Genomic DNA, 18,516 nt, shown 5'->3' with positions numbered 1-18,516 from the left:
CCAACGAAATAATGACCCCACAAGCTAGACAGCTAAGTGTGGTGTTGCTCTAGAAGTCAATGTGTTTATACGACCAAATGTTGAAACTAACTTTTATTATAAGAACATTGTGACAGGTGAGGTGCGTGAACGTCATTCGGAGATAGACATACTTATGTATCATAATGGTGTTTCGTTATAAGCATATTTAAATGTTAAACATTCTGAAGACCTACTTTTTAAAACACTTTTTTCTCTTGCCGATATCGCTTTACGGGAAGATTGCACAGACAACACTTGTTGCCTGTAAACTTTATATGAGGAATGTACAATTTAAAGAGTGGAGGGTGAAGACTCAAAGGGAAGCAGTGACCAGAATACCCCAGATAATCTCGAGTTTACAAGCACACACCATGTTGTACTGGCCTGTTTTTCAATTCCCACCAGACATTAAAAAAAAAAGTAATATGGGGGGGCAAGTGTGGGGGGGGGGGTGGTGTCTCGTGGCGCTCTCCTTAATTATTAAGTGTGAGTAGCAGGGGTCATGGGCAAGTTGTACGTCCTAGACTTCACTTTCAGTTGGTGCAAAAACACTTAAGGAGGGGGTATCAGATATTTTGAGACCATTAACATAGAAAACAAGGATTTGCAATGCAACAGGTCTCGCATTAGTTAGAGTTAGATAATTTGGCACTGTATATATTTAGCTGGATATGTTTGCTGTTTTGCGTACTGTATGCGTTAGGGAATGGCAGGTTTGTATGTATCGGTGGAGTAAGTATGTGTATTATACTTTATATTATGTATTGTGTATGTGTATTTTATATTCTACAAACCTAGACCCATCCCAGAGAACAACTTTATTCCATGCTCTGACCAGTAAATTATGACTGTGGAAAATCCACCATGCTTGCTTATTTTCTGCCATTGTAAAATTAACAAAATCCAGTTTCATGAATTACAATATGAAATTTAGCTCAACTATAGTGCACTAAACAGTTTGTGAACCAGACTCTGTAAAAACCCATTATGCAATTGCATTACAATATGTATAACAAAATCAGACTTTCAATTTAATATTTCCTGAAATGAGTCCTCATCACCGTAACAATGAATATGTTAGTAGGAAGAACAGCGTAAGTGAAACACTCGAGGTTTTCAAGGACCTGTTCACACTGTGGGGCATATTAAACCTCATGCTGTGCGTTCGCATTCTCCGCATTTGTTTGGTTAGTAAACCTCATGCTGTGCATTTTCCCATCTATTCTACATAACAAAAAAAACGAGTTAAAGCTATTAGCATTGTAAATGACAATGCCTTTTATGTTTTAAAATACAAAAATAAAAGGCATTGTCATTTAAAGTGCCAATAGCTTAAACTCGCGTAAATGCGAGACGTATTGTATTGCAAATGCTTGTTTATACCCTTGTCAGTGCATAATATTTCAACAATGGTGCATCACATTATTATTGACTTTGAATACATTCCTAAAGTTATTAACAGAATGGCAAATCATGACTTGTGTGTAATTACCAATGCATTTCAGATTATTCCACCCTTCTTCAGGGGCAGCTGTAAACCCAATAATACGCCAATTACCACATTGTAAGGAACGTGACTCGTTTCTAAAATAATCTAGTTCTATCAATGGCATGAAAGAGCAAAATGCCCGGAACAGTGTAGTAAACCAACTCTGCAAATCAGTCATCATGCACTGTAAATAGTCAGCACACCACCAGTATGTGCTTACAACCACGTGCTCAGACATGAACGTTATAGTGCCGCTACTTGTTTGAGTACCCCAAAAACACTGTAATAACTAAAAAAGGAAGAAAAAGACCACAAAACCCTTGCTAACAGTGCTAATAATTTTATAAAAAGAGAAATGTTTTTCTGATACTACAAGCATACTACAAGATCCAGCATGCATCAGTAATCTTACTTAGGCACTGAATCGTGCTGCCTGAGTCTTAGAGCAAAAACTTGGCGTGCCCTTGTGCATTACATGCATAAGTTGACAGCCTATGGCCATCAGCCATTATTGGGCACGTCACTCCTCCCTTCCCCCGTGGCCTCTGCTGCTGCTGGTTGGTATGCAGTGCGCATGCTCCAGGGACAGAATGAGTGATTAGATCTGTGTCCTTTTTGTTTACCAACCAGGCACTAAGAAATGAAGCCACGTGATCACTGCAGGAATAACCTTTGAACACAGCCTTTGGCTCAGTCCTGAAAACATCATCGTCGCTAATGCGCTCCTTCAAGGCGCTAGGTATGTATTAGCCCCCCTCTCGCCCTCTGACAAATTGCTTATTTTAGTTGCACTGGATTTAAAGGCTAGAGCGTTTCTTCTGTCCATTCATTTACAGCGCTTCGTGGCTGCTGCGGTGCTGTTAGACACTGGGCACTGCAGCAGGGGGCTACTACAGATTTAAGATCAGGATGGGTCCCCCTCTGACCCATGCGGCCCAGGGTTCCAGAATTATCCTGCTATATCATAATTGCATGATATAGCGCTTAGTACCCCTGACGAGGATTCAGCTATGTCCTCATTTTCTGGGCTCATGGAAGAGGTGTGTTGCCTGCATCTCGGATATCAGATATGCCCTGGTCAGGTGCTTGTCTTAAAAACCCAAGTATTCTCGCCAATATTTGCTCTTTGCAACATTTTGTTTGCAGTTTTATGTAGCGGGAACTCAACCCAAAGGTATTGCAGCGCTTTACATGAGCGCCAGTTACATTTCACAAGGACGCATTAATTTTGTTAGGCACGGGGAGACTACATTCAGATACCTGATGTAGACTTGGGGGCAGTGGCAGTGATTACAACAGATCCCCTTCAAATATGGTGACCTACCTCACCAGAAGCGAACATCATCGTGGCTAATGCGCTCCTTCAAGGCGCTAGGCATGTTTTAGCCCCTCCTTCTCGCCCTCTACCAGATTGCTTATTTTATTTGCACAGGATTTAAAGGCTAGAACAGTGTTTTTCCCAAACTGTGCTCCGCGGACCCCCAGGGGTCCCTGACACATTGCCAGGGGGTCCACAGGCAGCAGTTTTAAAAGCACTGCAAAGTATCTTATATAATTAGCAGTTTTCAAAGAACAATAAAAGTGGCAAGATAACACCAGTGATTAATGTCCCTGCTGGAGAGAGATGAGAGTCCAGTGGCAGCTTTCACTTATCTAATGTAGCACAGAGTGTTAATATGCCTACTGCAAAGAACGTGTACCATGCATTTTAAAAAACAGTATTTTATATGCATAGGTCAGTGGGTTACTGCCTTTGTCACAGAGATTATTTTGTTACTGCAGTTCATAAGTGACATGTAATCTAGCACAGTGACCTATACATTGTCATCAAACAGCTGCTTGCAAATGCAAGGTACAAGTTAGTGACTTATGCTTTTCACAGTCTTTCATTATCCTGATGCTACTAAAAAGGTTTATTTGGGCGGAATTACGTTTTATTGTTAAAGTCAATGCTAACCACTGTGTTATGTTCTGAATCTTGAGTTTGTGCGTCTCCAGACCAAGCACTCTTTAAAAATGCCTACCAGTATGATTTTTTTTTATAGAGTTTTATATAGCGCGAACTAGACCCAAAGATATCAGGTATCAGAGCGCTTTACATAGCACCAGTTTTGTTACATGAATGACATGTGAATTCTACACCTTGTAGTCCCCTTTGCGTTATGTAACATTTTCTATACACCGATTTACAAGTATGATTCACTGTCTCTATATGTGTGTGATGTAAAGTGCTCAGACATCATACAATGGTATGAGAGATGCTATAAAAGATGAAACACACGTGACAGAGGGGCTATGGAGAGATGAGAAGCACTGTTGGAGGGTGATAATGGGCGAATCATTGAAGAACCTGCAGAAAGATTGGCGTATTCTGGTGCATAGTCAGGTCTTCATATACTATACTTTAAAAGCTAATACAATGCAATATATAATGATAAATCTGCTGTAGACTGCACCATTGTTTCCTAAACTTTTTTGGGGGAAAGCCTCCCAAAGCCCCCTTTGTAGTGGTCAGGCTCACTCACTGCACTTTGATGCACCGTATGGGGACTGGTCTGAAATCATTTGCCAGGGCTGCTTTGGGTTTCCAGTCTGGCCCTGGCAGGAGCAGGAGGCTTGTACGGCGAAATAAAACCAACCATTGAAAAATTAGTCACGGAGATGCAGCACCAACCTTCCCATTAACCTTTTTCGTTTTCTTGCAAATTTTTTCAATATAAAATACAACAGAAGTGGTGGATGATGTTAGTAGCCTCCTTGGCTTAACAACACACTCCGCCACTACAGAAACGCAGGGCTGCACCATATTTACAAGAATATGGTGCAGCCCTGCATTTCCCCTGCGCTGGCGCTACACTTAACAGGGGTAGATTGTTTATGTACAGGAAGGTCCCCCTTCCTGCAAATAAACAATCTTGAAATGTCATTTTTTTGGTGAAAATTTCTTTATTAGGTACAACAGTTCACCAAGGCTGGCATGATGTGATAATGCTTAGTAGCAAAACATTTCTACAGTAACGGTGGGTAATACAGTATATAATCATCAGTCACATTTTTCCATTTTCAGAGTAACTCCCCTAACCCACAACTACACCCTCCCCCACCCGCACTGAAAGATCCAGCTTAGCAGACCCGCGTAGGCAATGGTTCGGCAGCAACAAGCATGTCAACCTAGTAATGGGTTCTTCCAAGTTCTCCTGTTACATGTAAACAAACAGTATATGTCTTCACGTGGTTCCAGCAAGGTCTGCTCCTTGGGCAGGGCTGGAAGCTAATAACATATCGTGCATGTGTGCAGGCCCCTCAAAAAGCAGTTCATTATAATGTATGTCCATATCCACCCACCGTTGTTACTGGTAGACGTATCCCTAGTCATCGTGCTCCTTAAGACCTTGCTCAAAGTCCGTCAACAACTGGTTCCAGTCTAGTGAAATGGGGTTTTTACGGAGTCCCCTACGCTCTTCTCTATGTAGTTCCTGTCCCTCTGCTTTACCCCATCGTATCACTTCCCTGCCCCAGTGTTCCACGCCTGGTGGCCTAGCTGACTTCCAGTTCATGGCTATTGCCCTTTTCGCCAGCAAGAGCGCTAAGTCCACAAACCTAGTAGCCACACTTCTTTTCTTCTCTTTGTGGCCTATTCCCAGTAAGCCAAATAATGCGGATGTGTAGGGCCTGCCCGGTGCTAAGCCACCCCATCTTGAAATGTAATTTTGTCACTTCTATGTGTGCTGCTTAATGCAGCACACATGAAAGTTACAAAATGTTATTTTTTTTAAAGATTGTTGATATGCAGGAAGGGGCACCTTTCTGACCATAAACAATCCAAGGCGTTTTGCAAAAACGAGGAGAAATAAAGCATTTCTCCTTGTTTCACCAAGACCTTGTTTCACCTGGTCTTAATTTTGGCACTACCTCCCATTTACGCTGCCCTTGTAAATAGGGGGCAGCATCAAAATCAATGGGTTTTGCAGGGGAAACGCCCACCGCAACACCCACTGCCCACCCCTTTCACACTAATCATTGGGTGAAAGGGGGTCTTATTTACAAAGCACCATTAACCCACGTTAAGTGGCTTAACACTGCCTTGTAAATAAGGCGAAGCCCCTATCGCCATGGGAACGTCAAAAAAAGTGATGTTCCCATGGTGATTGAAAAACCCGTATTGTATAGCGCAAACTACTCACCCTTACGGGTCTCAAGGTGCTGGGGGCCATCGTGGAAATTGAGTGAGCTGTTGCCCAGAGTAACATGGTGCTGAGCTGAACTGCAGCCGGGGATTGAACCGTGATCCCTGTGCTCCGAAGTCAGCTGCCCTGGTCGATGCACCACACCTCTCCACTATGGTGATAGGCGCTTGTAAATATGCCCCATAAATCATTAGTAATTCGAGTATTTGCTTTGTGTGCACATGTGTGTTAATTTTTTCCGAATTACTGTTTTAATGTTTCAAATTTAAATCCTACAAATTGCTTGGGGGTCCTCGGCTTTCAGTGGTGACTTAATGGGGGTCCTCAGGAGTCAAAAGTTTGGGAACCACTGGGCTAGAGCGTTTCTTCCGTCCGGTCATTTACATCGCTTTGAGGCTGCCGTGATGCTGTTAGACCCTGGGCGCTGCAGCAGGGGGCTGTGACGCCGTCAAACTTCAGATTTAAGATGAGGATGTGCCCCCCTCTGACACATGCTGTTGAGGGTTCCAGGATTATCCTGCTACATTGTAACTGCATGAGATAGCGCTTAGTACCCCTGATGAGGATTTAGCTGTGTCCTCATTTCTGGGGCTCACAGAAGAGGTTTGTTGCCTGCATCTCGGGTATCAGATATGCCCTGGTCAGGTGCTCTTCTTAAAAACCCAAGTATTCTCGCCAATGTTTGCCCTTTGCAACATTTGTTTTGCAGTTTTATGTAGCGGGAATTCGAACCAAAGGTATTGCAGCGCTTTACATAAGCGGCAGTTACGTTACACAAGGACGCATTCATTTTGTTAGGCACGGGGAGACTACATTCAGATACCCGATGTTGACCTGGGGGCAGCGCCAATGATTACAACAGATCCCCTTCGAATATGGCGGCCTACCTCACCAGAAGTGAACATCATTGTCGCTAATGCTCTCCTTCAAGGCGCTAATCATGTTTTAGCCCCCCCTCTCGCCCCTGACAGATTGCCTATTTTATTTGCACAGGATTTAAAGGCTAGAGCGTTTCTTCCGTACGTTCATTTACAGCGCTTCCTGGAAAACGCAAGGGTAGATTCCTTTCAATGCGGGGAGCCCAATGAATAGCCTAGACTCTAAAACGAAACAGGCACAACAGCCCTGTTGGGAAAGTATTCCCTGCTCAAGTGGGCGGGTATACGGAAGTTATCGCCTGTGAGGAGAAATGCTCTGCAGTTTGCTTCTCTAAATACCACGCGCACCACAGTGGAGCAGGGCCGGGAATGGAAACTAGTGGCGCGCGCACCACAGAGGGGCGGTGGAAGGGAGCGAAGCAGCGAGGCGAACGCGTGCTGCTGCGCGTGCTGACCACCGTCGGGAATGGGCGGAGCAGAGGCGGGACATGTGCCCGCCTTTGCCCAATGGCGTGCCTTATTTCTGTAAAAAAAACACGCTCAAGCCAATGGCAGCGGGGGAAAGCATGATCACACGCACGAGCGTGTGGTCAGCTTTCAGAATCCCTTTTAAGAGGTCTTGCGCTGCGCGAGCAGTGCTGCGCACTACACCGCTAGGCGCGAGACATAAAAATGGGTAATCTTTTACCTACTTTGTTTTGCTAGTAGGAAAAGTGTTACTCCAAGTAACCATAACCGTACTGACAACCTAGAAATGTCAGTCATAATACAGGTATGCACTCGGAGTCCGTCTATTTCCTGTCAGCAGAGAGATCCTGCCTGTATGGTGCCGGAGACACTACCTCTCCTGACGTGCGCACTCCGTGGCTTTTCCACCTAGCTGCGCATGTGTCATGCGGAGACGCATTCCCACAAGTATTTCAAAGAATAGCGGGTTTCCTCATTTGAGCTCGCCGTGTTCTTGTGAACCTGGTGATTGTACCTATTAACTCTGCTTAAGGGTTTTGTCTGCGCGCTTCCTGGTTTATAGTATTTGGTGGTATGAGGTTCTCTCATCCTCAACCACTGATTTACACGCTTCGGGATCACGGGCTGTACTTATCCAGCCCAGTGTGTGACAGCACCACCATCACAGGACCCATGCCAGTGAAAGGTGAGACTTCTTTTTTGTGCGCACATTAGCTCTGGTTGCCCCAGGAGTCTTTACCTTCTCTTAGGAAGTGGCAATATTGGTAGCTGTAATGAGCGGGTGGAGGCGGTAAATAGATTAAAACTTATTTTATTCAATAAGTAGCATAAGACCCACAGGTGCTAAAGTCCAGGCATCCATTCAGCTCAGCTCCAACCGCTTCACTGAAGTAGAACCTAGACCACCAACAATAGCATTCTAAATTACATAGTCAGAAATCTAAATGATGTAAAGAACTACAATGCTATAATGATAAAAGAACTACAAAAGAAATAGAAGACATATAGCACATGTCCCTTTTCCAACAAAATAAAACAAGAAACAAAATTTAGTCTAAAACATAATCACAAAATTTCATAGGCAATTTTACATTCCTTTTAGATGACATAGGAGCATCATGAACAGAAGAGCTCATAGATCCATCATTCCCATGAACAGTGTCAGCAACCACAGAAGAAGGCAAACATGCATTGTCAGGAAAAGAATCAAGACAATTCCCAACATTGTCATCAGAATGAACAGATTCAGAAACAGAATCAAAACATTTCCCAACTCTGTCATCGTCATTAGAATGAACAAAATCATTAAAAGATACACCATCTCCCATTTTAGCAAAGAAACGTTCCTGACCTGGTTTGAGAATAATCACCGAACTTTTGCTCCACCAACCCTTGTTCTTTAGCAAAACAGTAGAATTGGTGACATCCTCTACTTGGAATGGTTCTGAGAACTTTGACATACCCTTGGGTGTAAAGGAGGATTTAACAATTCTTACCCAATCACCAATTGCTATATTTTTGTTCTTACAATGATGAGACAAATCATGATAGGTCTTCCCAGGCTTTAACAATGGAATCCTCTAAACTGATTTTATCAGTCTTCACATTACTAACAAGAGGCATAAACACACATCTAGGTTTTCTGCCTCTCATTAAAAAATAAGGAGAGATTCCAGTGCAAGAATTAGGAGTTAAGTGATAACTCCATATCTTCTCATTTAAAAATTCAAGAACATCAAGTTTGCTCTCCAAAGCAGCTTGAATGCCCTCCTTAAAAAATCTGTTAGCTCTCTCCACCTGACCATTGGAGCGAGGACTATACAGAGGAGCTCTAACAGCAGTAACCCCAAATCTGTCAAAAAAAAACTTGCATCTTGCTAGAGACAAATTGGACACCATTATCAGACATCAAAGAAACAGGTGCCCCCTCAATCCTAAAAATGCTGTCCAAAAAGCGCAAAACTTCATCAGTAGTAGGATGTTCTACAAAGCAAAAATAAATCCATTTAGAAAAGTCATCAATTAAAACAATTAGAAATCTCATTTCCCTACCCAAACACTCAAAGGGTCCAGAAAAATCAATAAAAAGCCTTTGCCAAGGACCTGTAGGACCATTACCTAAAGACAATGGTTCAGAAGTAACTTTCCAGTGCTTATCAGAATTTACGCAAACCGAACAGTTATCAATAAATCTCTCAACAGAGGAATCTAAACCAGGCCACCAGTAATGGCACTTCAACAACTTCTTTGTTCCAGACACACCAGGATACCCAGAATGTGCTAAACAAATGATCTTATCCCTAAGACTAGCTGGTGGAATAAACAAATCTTGTCTTAACAAAATACCATTTTCAATCGACAATTCCTCAGACACCTGTGCAAAACTCCTCAAAGGTAATTCTAAACTCTTCACAGAGGGCCAACCATTGGTAACATAAAATTTAACTTTCTCCAAAACGCTGTCTTTGGCCAGATGATAATTCCATTCTTTCTCATCAACACCAAAACCGCAAGATTCTATAGCATCAATAGAAGCTACCACACATTCGTGCAGATCCATCACTTCATCACTGGAATCATCCACTGGGGGTAACCTGGATAAACAGTCAGCAGTGACATTTTTCCCTCCAGGAATGTGCTGAATCATAAAATTGAACTCCTGTAGTCTTGCAATTAGCCTAACTAATCTGGATGAAGCATTACCACTTCTTACCCCATCCATCATATATACAAGTGGTTTATGATCAGTTACTAAAGTGAAAGGTCTTCCCCATAAAAAATTCTTACATTTCTCAACAGCCCACACACAGGCTAGGGCCTCCTTCTCAATAGTACTGTAGTGAACTTCCGCACCCCTAATACCTCTAGAAATGAAAGAAATAACTTGTTCTCTACCTTCAACAATCTGAGTGAATACTGCACCCAAACCAATGGTACTGGCATCAACAGTCACAAACGAATCACCTTCCGGGTCAAAAGTATTTAATCCAGGAGCTTTAGCTATAAGATTAACAACCTTCACAAAAGCAGAATCATGAACGTCTGTCCAAACAAACTTTGCCCCTTTCTTTAGCAATAGTCTAAGTGGCTCCACAACCAAAGCATATCCCTTTACAAACTTAGCATAATACTCGCTTAAACCGAGAAATGAGCGCAAAGTATCTTTGTCTTTAGGTTTACTACAATTCTCCAAACTTGTGATGATGTCTTTTTTCGGAAAAATTCCTTCCGGAGTGATTTTGTGACCCAAATAGTTGATTTCATTGACTAAAAACTTACACTTATCTTTACTAACAGTCATACCCTTGTTGTTCAAGGTGCTCAAAACTTTCTCCAAAATAGAATTATGATCACTAATGGTCTTGGCAAAAATTAGAATATCATCCTGAAAGGATTGTACCCCTTTAAGACCACGAAATAGACTCTCAATCAACTTTTGAAACACACTGGCAGCTGATGCCAGGCCAAAAGGCATCCTCAGGAACCTATATAAGCCAAATGGAGTGATAAAGGCTGTCAGATCTTTTGACTCCTCCACAAGAGTCACCTGATGATAGGCGGATTTAAGATCAATAATTGAGAAGAACTTTGCACCATTTACAGCCGCCAACATCTCTTGTATCCTAGGTAGAGGATAGGTTTCAATCACAATGTTTTAATTTAGTGAACGAAGGTCCACACATAACCTGATATCCTGATTTTTTTTAAGAGCGATCACTATTGCAGAAACCCACTCAGAACTGTCAGTAGGTTCTATTATACCTTGAGTGCACAGGTCATCTAAATGTAATTTCAATTTATCTCTTACTCCCAAAGGTACCATACGAACTTTATGTTGGACAGGTAAAGCACCCTTTTTGAGCTTAATCTTATGAGAAAAACCTTTAACCTGTCCCACAACATCCTCAAAAACCTTTTCATGCTTGTGGAGAATGAAAGATAAAGAATCTTCTTCCAAAATAATGTTGTTAACAGGCATATCCCTTAATTGGATTGGATGATCAGAACCTGGACATAAAATTACCCCAAGCTTCCCAAGGTCAAACCAACCCACAATATTCTTCCCATCAATTGCCACATATATTTTGGTAAAAATTTGGCGGGTTTCAAATTTCAAATAATACTCAAAGAAACCCAACATTTTTATTTTCAAATTACCAAATGCTTTAGGATTTATGTCAGAAACTTTAAGCTTTACACCATTCCAATTTTCTTTGAAGAAAACGTCCGACAAAATGGTTACTGGTGAACCAGAGTCCGCCATGGCTTCAAACCCAACTTTTCCGACATAAACAGTTCCCAAAGGTGCTTTAAAGGGAAGAATAACACTGCTAATATAGCTATCAAAAGCATCATCATAAATGGTAACAATTAGATTTTCCATATCATTTTCAATATTAGATACACAACTGACTGTAGTACTCACATTCCTTTTAAGAGTCTTACAACATGAAGAAAAATGACCATTTTTACCACATTTAGTACATTTCTTTTTGATTGCAGGACAATCTGAGGAATTCGCTAAATGTGATTTAGAACCACACCTAAAACAACTTAAACCAGACTCCCTGTTAGTCTTGAAATAATTCTTTCCTCGAGTTTGGACTGAACAAATGGAGGATACATTAGCACTTTTAACAGACTCAGCTTCAATAATTTTGGAAGATTCTATAGACCTTTCAATGCCTTTGGCTAGATCAATTACCTCCCCCAAAGTAGGATTGCGACATGCTAAAAGTCTTTCTTGCACCTTTTTAGAAAAGCAATTAAATACAAATTGATCTCTGATAGAGATATCAACAGACGCTCAAAATTCACAATTAGCAGCTAATACTCTCAAGGCTGCTATGTAGTCTTCAACAGACTCATCACTCAATTGCTTCCTCTTGTGAAATGCATGTCTCTCGATCATGACGTTAGGTTCGTCTTCAAACTGGCTTTTTTTCTTTCTGCAGAAAACATAGATCCGTCAATTGCAACAATGTAGTTTTCAAAAGACTCAAACCATTTCTTCCAGCGCAATTTAGGTTTCCCAGGAATTTCAAGAAAAATTGAAGGTTGGTTGCAAATTTGAGAAGAAGCCATGTTAACAAAGTCTAAAATAAAAATTTCCAAAATGAAACAAAATAATAAACAATTCTGAGGATGGTCTGCAAATCACCGAAGTTGAAAGCAACTTGCACTTTAAATAAAAGTGTGCAAATCACTGAAGGTAAAATTTAACTTGCATGTTAAGCAGGAGTGTGCAAATCACTGAATTAAGAACGAGTGTGCAAATCACTGAATTAAGAAAACTTGCACTTTAAATAGAAGTGTGCAAATCACAGAAGTAAAATAATAAAAAGAATTGCTTTAAAAAATTGAATAACTGTATCAGCTGAAAAGACAAATGCTTAAATACGCTGTTTTATTTTAAAGTGAGCGAATCACTGTGTTCGCTGAAAGTGCACTAAATATGCGCTTTAAATAGAAAAGACGAAAACGCTGTCTCTGTGAAGATTTAACAAGCGCACTTAAAATGGCCGCCACGTTGCGTCTGAAAGCGATGCGTTCCAGAGAGCTTATGCGTTTCAAGCGCAATCACGTGACTGCATACAGCGTCACTTAGCTCGGGCACGGTCAGACGTCACATTGCATCCAGCGCATGAAGTAAGCGCGAGCGATGTCCAACGGCCAAGAAAATAAGTAAGAGCCGTTTAAATCCAATTTAAGTAATTAATTCGTAACAGTACCTTAGAGTGTCACAAAATCTCTGGATTTTTCATAAAAGATGCCGAAATCTTCAATAGAAGGACAGTGGTAGCCGGCACAACCACACAGAAGGTCCGTATCGTTAGTTTACTGGTTTCTCATTTTTTTTTAAAATTTTTTTTTTTATAAAGCTACACAGTGGGTCTTTTAAATATTTAAATATACCTCGTCGCCATTGTAATGAGCGGGTGGAGGCGGTAAACAGATTAAAACCTATTTTATTCAATAAGTAGCATAAGACCCACAGGTGCTAAAGTCCAGCATCCATTCAGCTCAGCTCCAACCGCTTCACTGAAGTAGAACCTAGACCACCAACAATAGCATTCTAAATTACATAGTCAGAAATCTAAATGATGTAAAGAACTACAATGCTATAATGATAAAAGAACTACAAAAGAAATAGAAGACATATACCACAGTAGCGCAGCAGCTTTAAGCACAGTGAAACCTGCCTGTGCATGTCTGCATGCAAACTTACAGTCCGCTTTATGTTATGTTATGTTATGTTAATGGACATTTGTTGAGCGCACTGTCACCATGAGTTTCCTGGCGCTGATAGAGCACTGAGACTGTACAAGAGGGGTTTATCCTTGAATTCTCCCAGGGGGAGGACCTAGCTGTTTGTTTTTAGTGTTTGGGGAGCAAAGTGACCGGTGGGGGCTACATTATGTGTCCTTTTGAGCCGCGACCTCAGCCTTCGCGCACTGTTGCTTGTCAATTTTAACGACCTCTGTCATCAATGTGAGTGTATGATCCCCGTGCTGCTGTGACTTTCCCATCGTTTTACCCTTATAAGTCTCTGCACCACTGCCATTTACAGTTCTACTTATGTCTTTGATTACTTTGCTACTTTAGTGTGCTCTCCGCAGCCGAAACACACAACAACCCTGTAATCACTAGGCCTTCATTTTGTAGTAGAATCAGTTATCTGCTATCATTATTGTGCAGTTTTTCCTTTGTACAGTAAATTACAAGTTGCTGACATCAGTTGTACTTTCTGTCTGTATAAAGCACCTGTTTTAAAGGCTTTAACAGGGAGAATACATGTTTGTGTTTTTGTTCTAAATGTGCCGTGGCCATTAAAGCTAATACTTTCTCAGAAGCATGGCCTATGGAATTGAGGGTATGGCTTAAAACAGCTAAACTGAAATCTTGTGCTTTCCGTTGCATGCCACCTGACCACCACTGTGGTCCTTCTATTAGCTTTCTGTTACTGAGATCTGGGGTAGTGGTCTTTAGAGTTTTGTAATTACAGACGTAATTTCCTTCCCACCATCTCAACCCTCTGAGAAATGTATCCTTTTTTTCCTGCAAAATCTTTAAGAAAAGCTCCATCTCTTTATTTCACACATCATCATCTCTTTCCTCGTATGCACCTTTTATCACTCTTTACGGCAAGTATTTCCTTGCATCTTCTTCACATCCTTACAGACACAAAGGACGCGCTCACCTGTAAGCACATTTCCATTTCTTAAGCACTGTAAATGTGTTGAGAGCTGTGTTACTCCTCCACACAATTTTGCACAGAATCACAATTACAATTGGCATTCGTGACCTAGAGTTGCAGCAGGAAGGAGGTTGAGGTACAAGGGACGGTGTCACGAGGCAAAATGTAGAGAGGCCAAGGACTGGATGAGCATGTATTCTGAATTCCTTTGTTCCCTGCTCCAATGACAGGCACTTTCAAACCTGCTGCTTTATACAACATGAACTTGCACAGACACTTACAGGTGACCCAGTTCTCTGTATGGAATATTGTATGTCTTATATTCTTTAGTCTTTTTTTCCAGTTCTCTTGAGATGCGGTGAGAGCATTTCACAGCTCTTTCCAAGTTTAGTTCATGAGCTTGCTTGAGTAAGGCACACGTATCAAAAGTGCTTGGCCATGCGTGTTATTTTTTCTTTGACCCTCTGCCATTTACCTAATCTTCCTGTATCATATTACCACCATCTACTGTACAGTATATTGGCTTTCTCAATAAACAAGTCATAACACTTTTATGAAGTTTCAGTAACTTATATTGTACAGCTGCTCACCAAGATAAATCTTACAACAACAACAAAAATTAATATTAATCACATAGGCGAAACCTAATGCATCTACCAATGCTTGCTTACAGTAACTAACAATCTCATCCACTAATATACAGGTTAACAATAACTAAGGGTTAGCATAAAGAATAGCAGTTAAGTGTACAACAAATCAAAGGATGTACCAGTCAAAGCAAACAGGTAAATATAAACATTACCGCATGGCAAAAAAAACACACCATGAACAGAAGAAGCAGACAAAATCACATTAATGAAATGGGTAATACATAGCAAATTATCAGAAGGAGGCTATCATTCCCACAGTACTCTTCCAAGTACTTGGGTGCTTCTGCCTTCCTATTGCTCTTTCTCACTTCCGCTCTATGTTTGTTCTCTTCTCTTCTTTGGTCTTCCCTCACATCATCTGCTTTCCCCACTTCTCCCTCTGCTCTCACCACCACCACTCTATTAAGATTCCAAATCCGTGAGTCACTCATCTTTACTGCAGTGTTACAGGTTAATCACTCTAAAAGGACGTAAATATTTTTCCCCTGGTGACAATCCCGGTCTTCTAATTCTCACCCACTCTCACCTTAGTCACTTTCACCCCATTCCTCTCATCAAACCACTTCTTCCAGCCCTCCATCCTTCTCACTTCTCTTTCATAACAACCTTCCTTATGTCCATTCTCACGTTCACATTTTGCGTTTGTTAGACCTGACATCATTGGCGTTAGATTCCCTTCCATTTTTTTTTTTATATATATTTTTATTATTTGAAGAAAAACAAGAGAGTGAGTACACACATCGGGTACCGTACATCAGAGCACATTGCGGAGGTGAACAGGCGAATAGTCTAAAGGGATACATATCAATTAAACGATGACTGAGACGTCAACACTAGCAAATACGTAGCAGGAGTAAGGACATAACAATCCACAACCCGGCTAGGCTGAAACCTTCAGGGCCCGTCCACCTGCAAAATCAGGATAATTATAGTCAGAACACATGACACCCGAATATGAGAAACAGAGCAGCTCAGGATAATCCACCCACATCTCGTATAAGAAAGAAAGGAAAGAAGAAAAGGCTATAGAAACAAAATAAAGACAAAACAAAAAAAAAACATCCCCCCCACCCTGCACCCCTGCAGATGGCTACAGCCCAACCCACTAGCAGCGTTCCTGTAGCCCCAGCTAACTAAGCCCTGAAAGAAGGAAGAAATGGAGGAGGGCATCATCTATCATATCCCCGGCCCCCTCTCCCCCCGCCCGAACCAAGAATCCCCTGAAGTAAATCAAAAACGTAGTAAGCTGCAAGTTCGTAGCGTAACAGGGGAAACTTCAAATACCACCCTGCCTTCCATAGACAGTACCATTGCAAACCCCGTGTCCAGTGAGACTCGATGTGAAACTAAGTCTCTCAATCTCAACCTTGTCCTCTTCGAGCAGACACACGAATCCCTTCAGGACGAACAGCCGCTTCAGCAGGATAACCAAAACATAAAAAGGTCGGAACAGAGTCAAGACCAGCTTGTAGCACAGGGTGGAGAGTGCCGATAACTCCACTGGGGTCCGAGACTCCCCTAGCCCTCACGGATGTACAGCGTTGTTGTGGCTGCCATCTTAGCGGCCTAGACACATAGGGGAGTAACGCAGGCCCAGGCTGACAATAGTTCCCAGCGCTGGGTTCCGGAAGGGGAGCAGCAGGTAGTCCATCCATAATCAGCAGTAGTCGTGGGCTACACGATCCAGTCACCACTTCGTGTTCTCTCCGTTCACACTCAACACCGTTCAAAGGCTCCAACACCTCCCACAGTACAGGGTCTGGATCCCCCGTCGAAGTGGCCATCAAGGGCATCTCGAGTAGTTCCACTTCCCGCAGTGGAACAGGGTCCGGTCTGATTCGCTCGATTACAGTCAAGCAAGTCATCATAGTGCGTAGGTGTGCATCAAAACACTCATGAAATGACCCTATGGCCGCCAACACAGTTCGTAATGACGGGACACTACCGGTTCCTTCCACAACACTGCATTCGGTCTCAATCATAGTGTCGGCTCCGGAGAGCCCGGTCCCCCGGAGGGGAAAACAAGTGGATGCGGAATGGAAGACCGCAGAGGGGGACACTCCGCTAGCGACAATAATAGTCTGGAAGCAGCTACTGCAGGCGGAGAACCCCACTCGGCGAGCACCGGCCGCTCCCAAAACCGGGCCACCGGGCCAGGAACCCCGGTCCGCTGCTGCAATTATGTGTCGTCACCCCACATTCAATGTACACCGAGCACACCAATCGCCGTCCGTAGCGGGTCAAAAGAAAATTTGCCACCCCAGCTGACCGGACCCTGTCAACCAACCACGGCCGATGTTGTTCAAGTTCAGCCCGGCTGGGCCAGCACTCGAGACCCCGGCTTTCAAGCTGGGGTAGGCCGCAAAGTGCCACACGACGTATCTTTGTCCACCGGAGCGGCAGAAATCTCAGGATTGCACCATTTCGATCCAGACCAGTTCAGACACAAGAAGGCAGGGCGCAAATTCAGGATATATGACAGGATCTACTGGCAGGAGACGGAGTTCGGCGGAGCCGGGAACTCACACGGCCATCTTGGTTGAGATCGTAGCTCCTCCCCCTCCCTTCCATTTTTGACGGATTGCCTCCTCCCAAATTTTATGTACTGCTCAATAGAAAGGCTGTCACCATGTATGCTGATTCCTGTTCTCCATTTACTTTATTGAACCATACCAATTTTGTGAGCATTGACAGACAGGGGAGTATCACATTAAAGAAGCCAGACAAAACGCGTACAGGCTATACCAAAGAACCCATACCCCTTGTTGGAATGAAAGAAATGCGCATTGAGTTCAAGGGGAGCTGCACAGTGGGAAAGGTCTACATTGTGGAGACAGGGTCCAATCTATTGGGATGGCAACATCAGAAAGAGTTAGGTATAATTCTTGATCCCAATAACCAAGATCAGGTGCTTTTGACAGATGTCATCTAAGCTGGGACCAGTATAAGCGATGGGTTCCCTAAATTATTTGATGAAAAACTAGGCCTCCACCATGATTTCCAGCACAAGATTAAACTCAAAACCAATGCCAGACCCACGGTGCACAAGTTACGCCCGGTGCCACATTTAATGAGGGAACCCTTATAGAAGGAATCGAAGAGATTGTGCACAATGGGAATCATACAACCCATTCACATTCTGAATGGTTGGCACCCATTGTGATCGCATCCAAGGCCAATGGAGAAGGGATTAGTTTATGTGTGGACTTGCAGAGCCTTAATGAAAGCATCTGGGTGAAAAGGTACCCACTTCTAAACATAAACGAAATGCTTAGTACCATGGGAAAGGCGAAGTACTTTAGCATCATCGATCTCTCCATGGCTTACCACCAAGTAGATCGCCACCCTGACTCTAGACCACTCACTGCACTCATAACCCCACACAGAGCATACATGTTCAAAAGAATGCCATTTGGTCTGGCATCGGTTGCAGCGGTCTTCCAGAAGATCATGCACCAAATCCTAAAGGACGTGGATAACACCATGTGCTTCCAGGACGACATCCTGGTGTACGGACGAACCGCTGAAACCCATGACCAAACACTCAGGGACGTCTTCAAGAGGCTGATGGATGCTGGGTTGACGGTGCAAAATCCAAGTGTCAAATCCGTGTGACGTCGGTGGA

At 42.7% G+C, this 18,516-nt stretch overlaps 1 protein-coding gene across 2 annotated transcripts in view; it reads left to right on the top strand.

The window, feature by feature from the left end:
* ZNF277 (zinc finger protein 277) overlaps positions 1-18,516 on the top strand; it is a 716,997-nt gene that overhangs the window by 20,025 nt on the left and 678,456 nt on the right. The window contains exon 1 of one of the 2 annotated variants that reach the window (XM_078674475.1): positions 2,156-2,249. The exons of the other annotated variant lie outside the window; for it this stretch is intronic. Within the exon in view, the coding sequence (XP_078530601.1) occupies positions 2,228-2,249 (22 nt within the window). The 5' untranslated portion in view covers positions 2,156-2,227. Of the gene's footprint in view, positions 1-2,155; positions 2,250-18,516 lie in introns of those variants that run through there. 2 annotated transcript variants of the gene reach the window in all.

Source organism: Lissotriton helveticus, chromosome 1_1 (assembly GCF_964261635.1).
Source record: "Lissotriton helveticus chromosome 1_1, aLisHel1.1, whole genome shotgun sequence".
Taxonomy (NCBI): domain Eukaryota; kingdom Metazoa; phylum Chordata; class Amphibia; order Caudata; family Salamandridae; genus Lissotriton; species Lissotriton helveticus.
The sequence above is the reverse complement of the archived record's forward strand: the minus strand, read 5'-3'. Positions and strand labels throughout refer to the sequence as shown.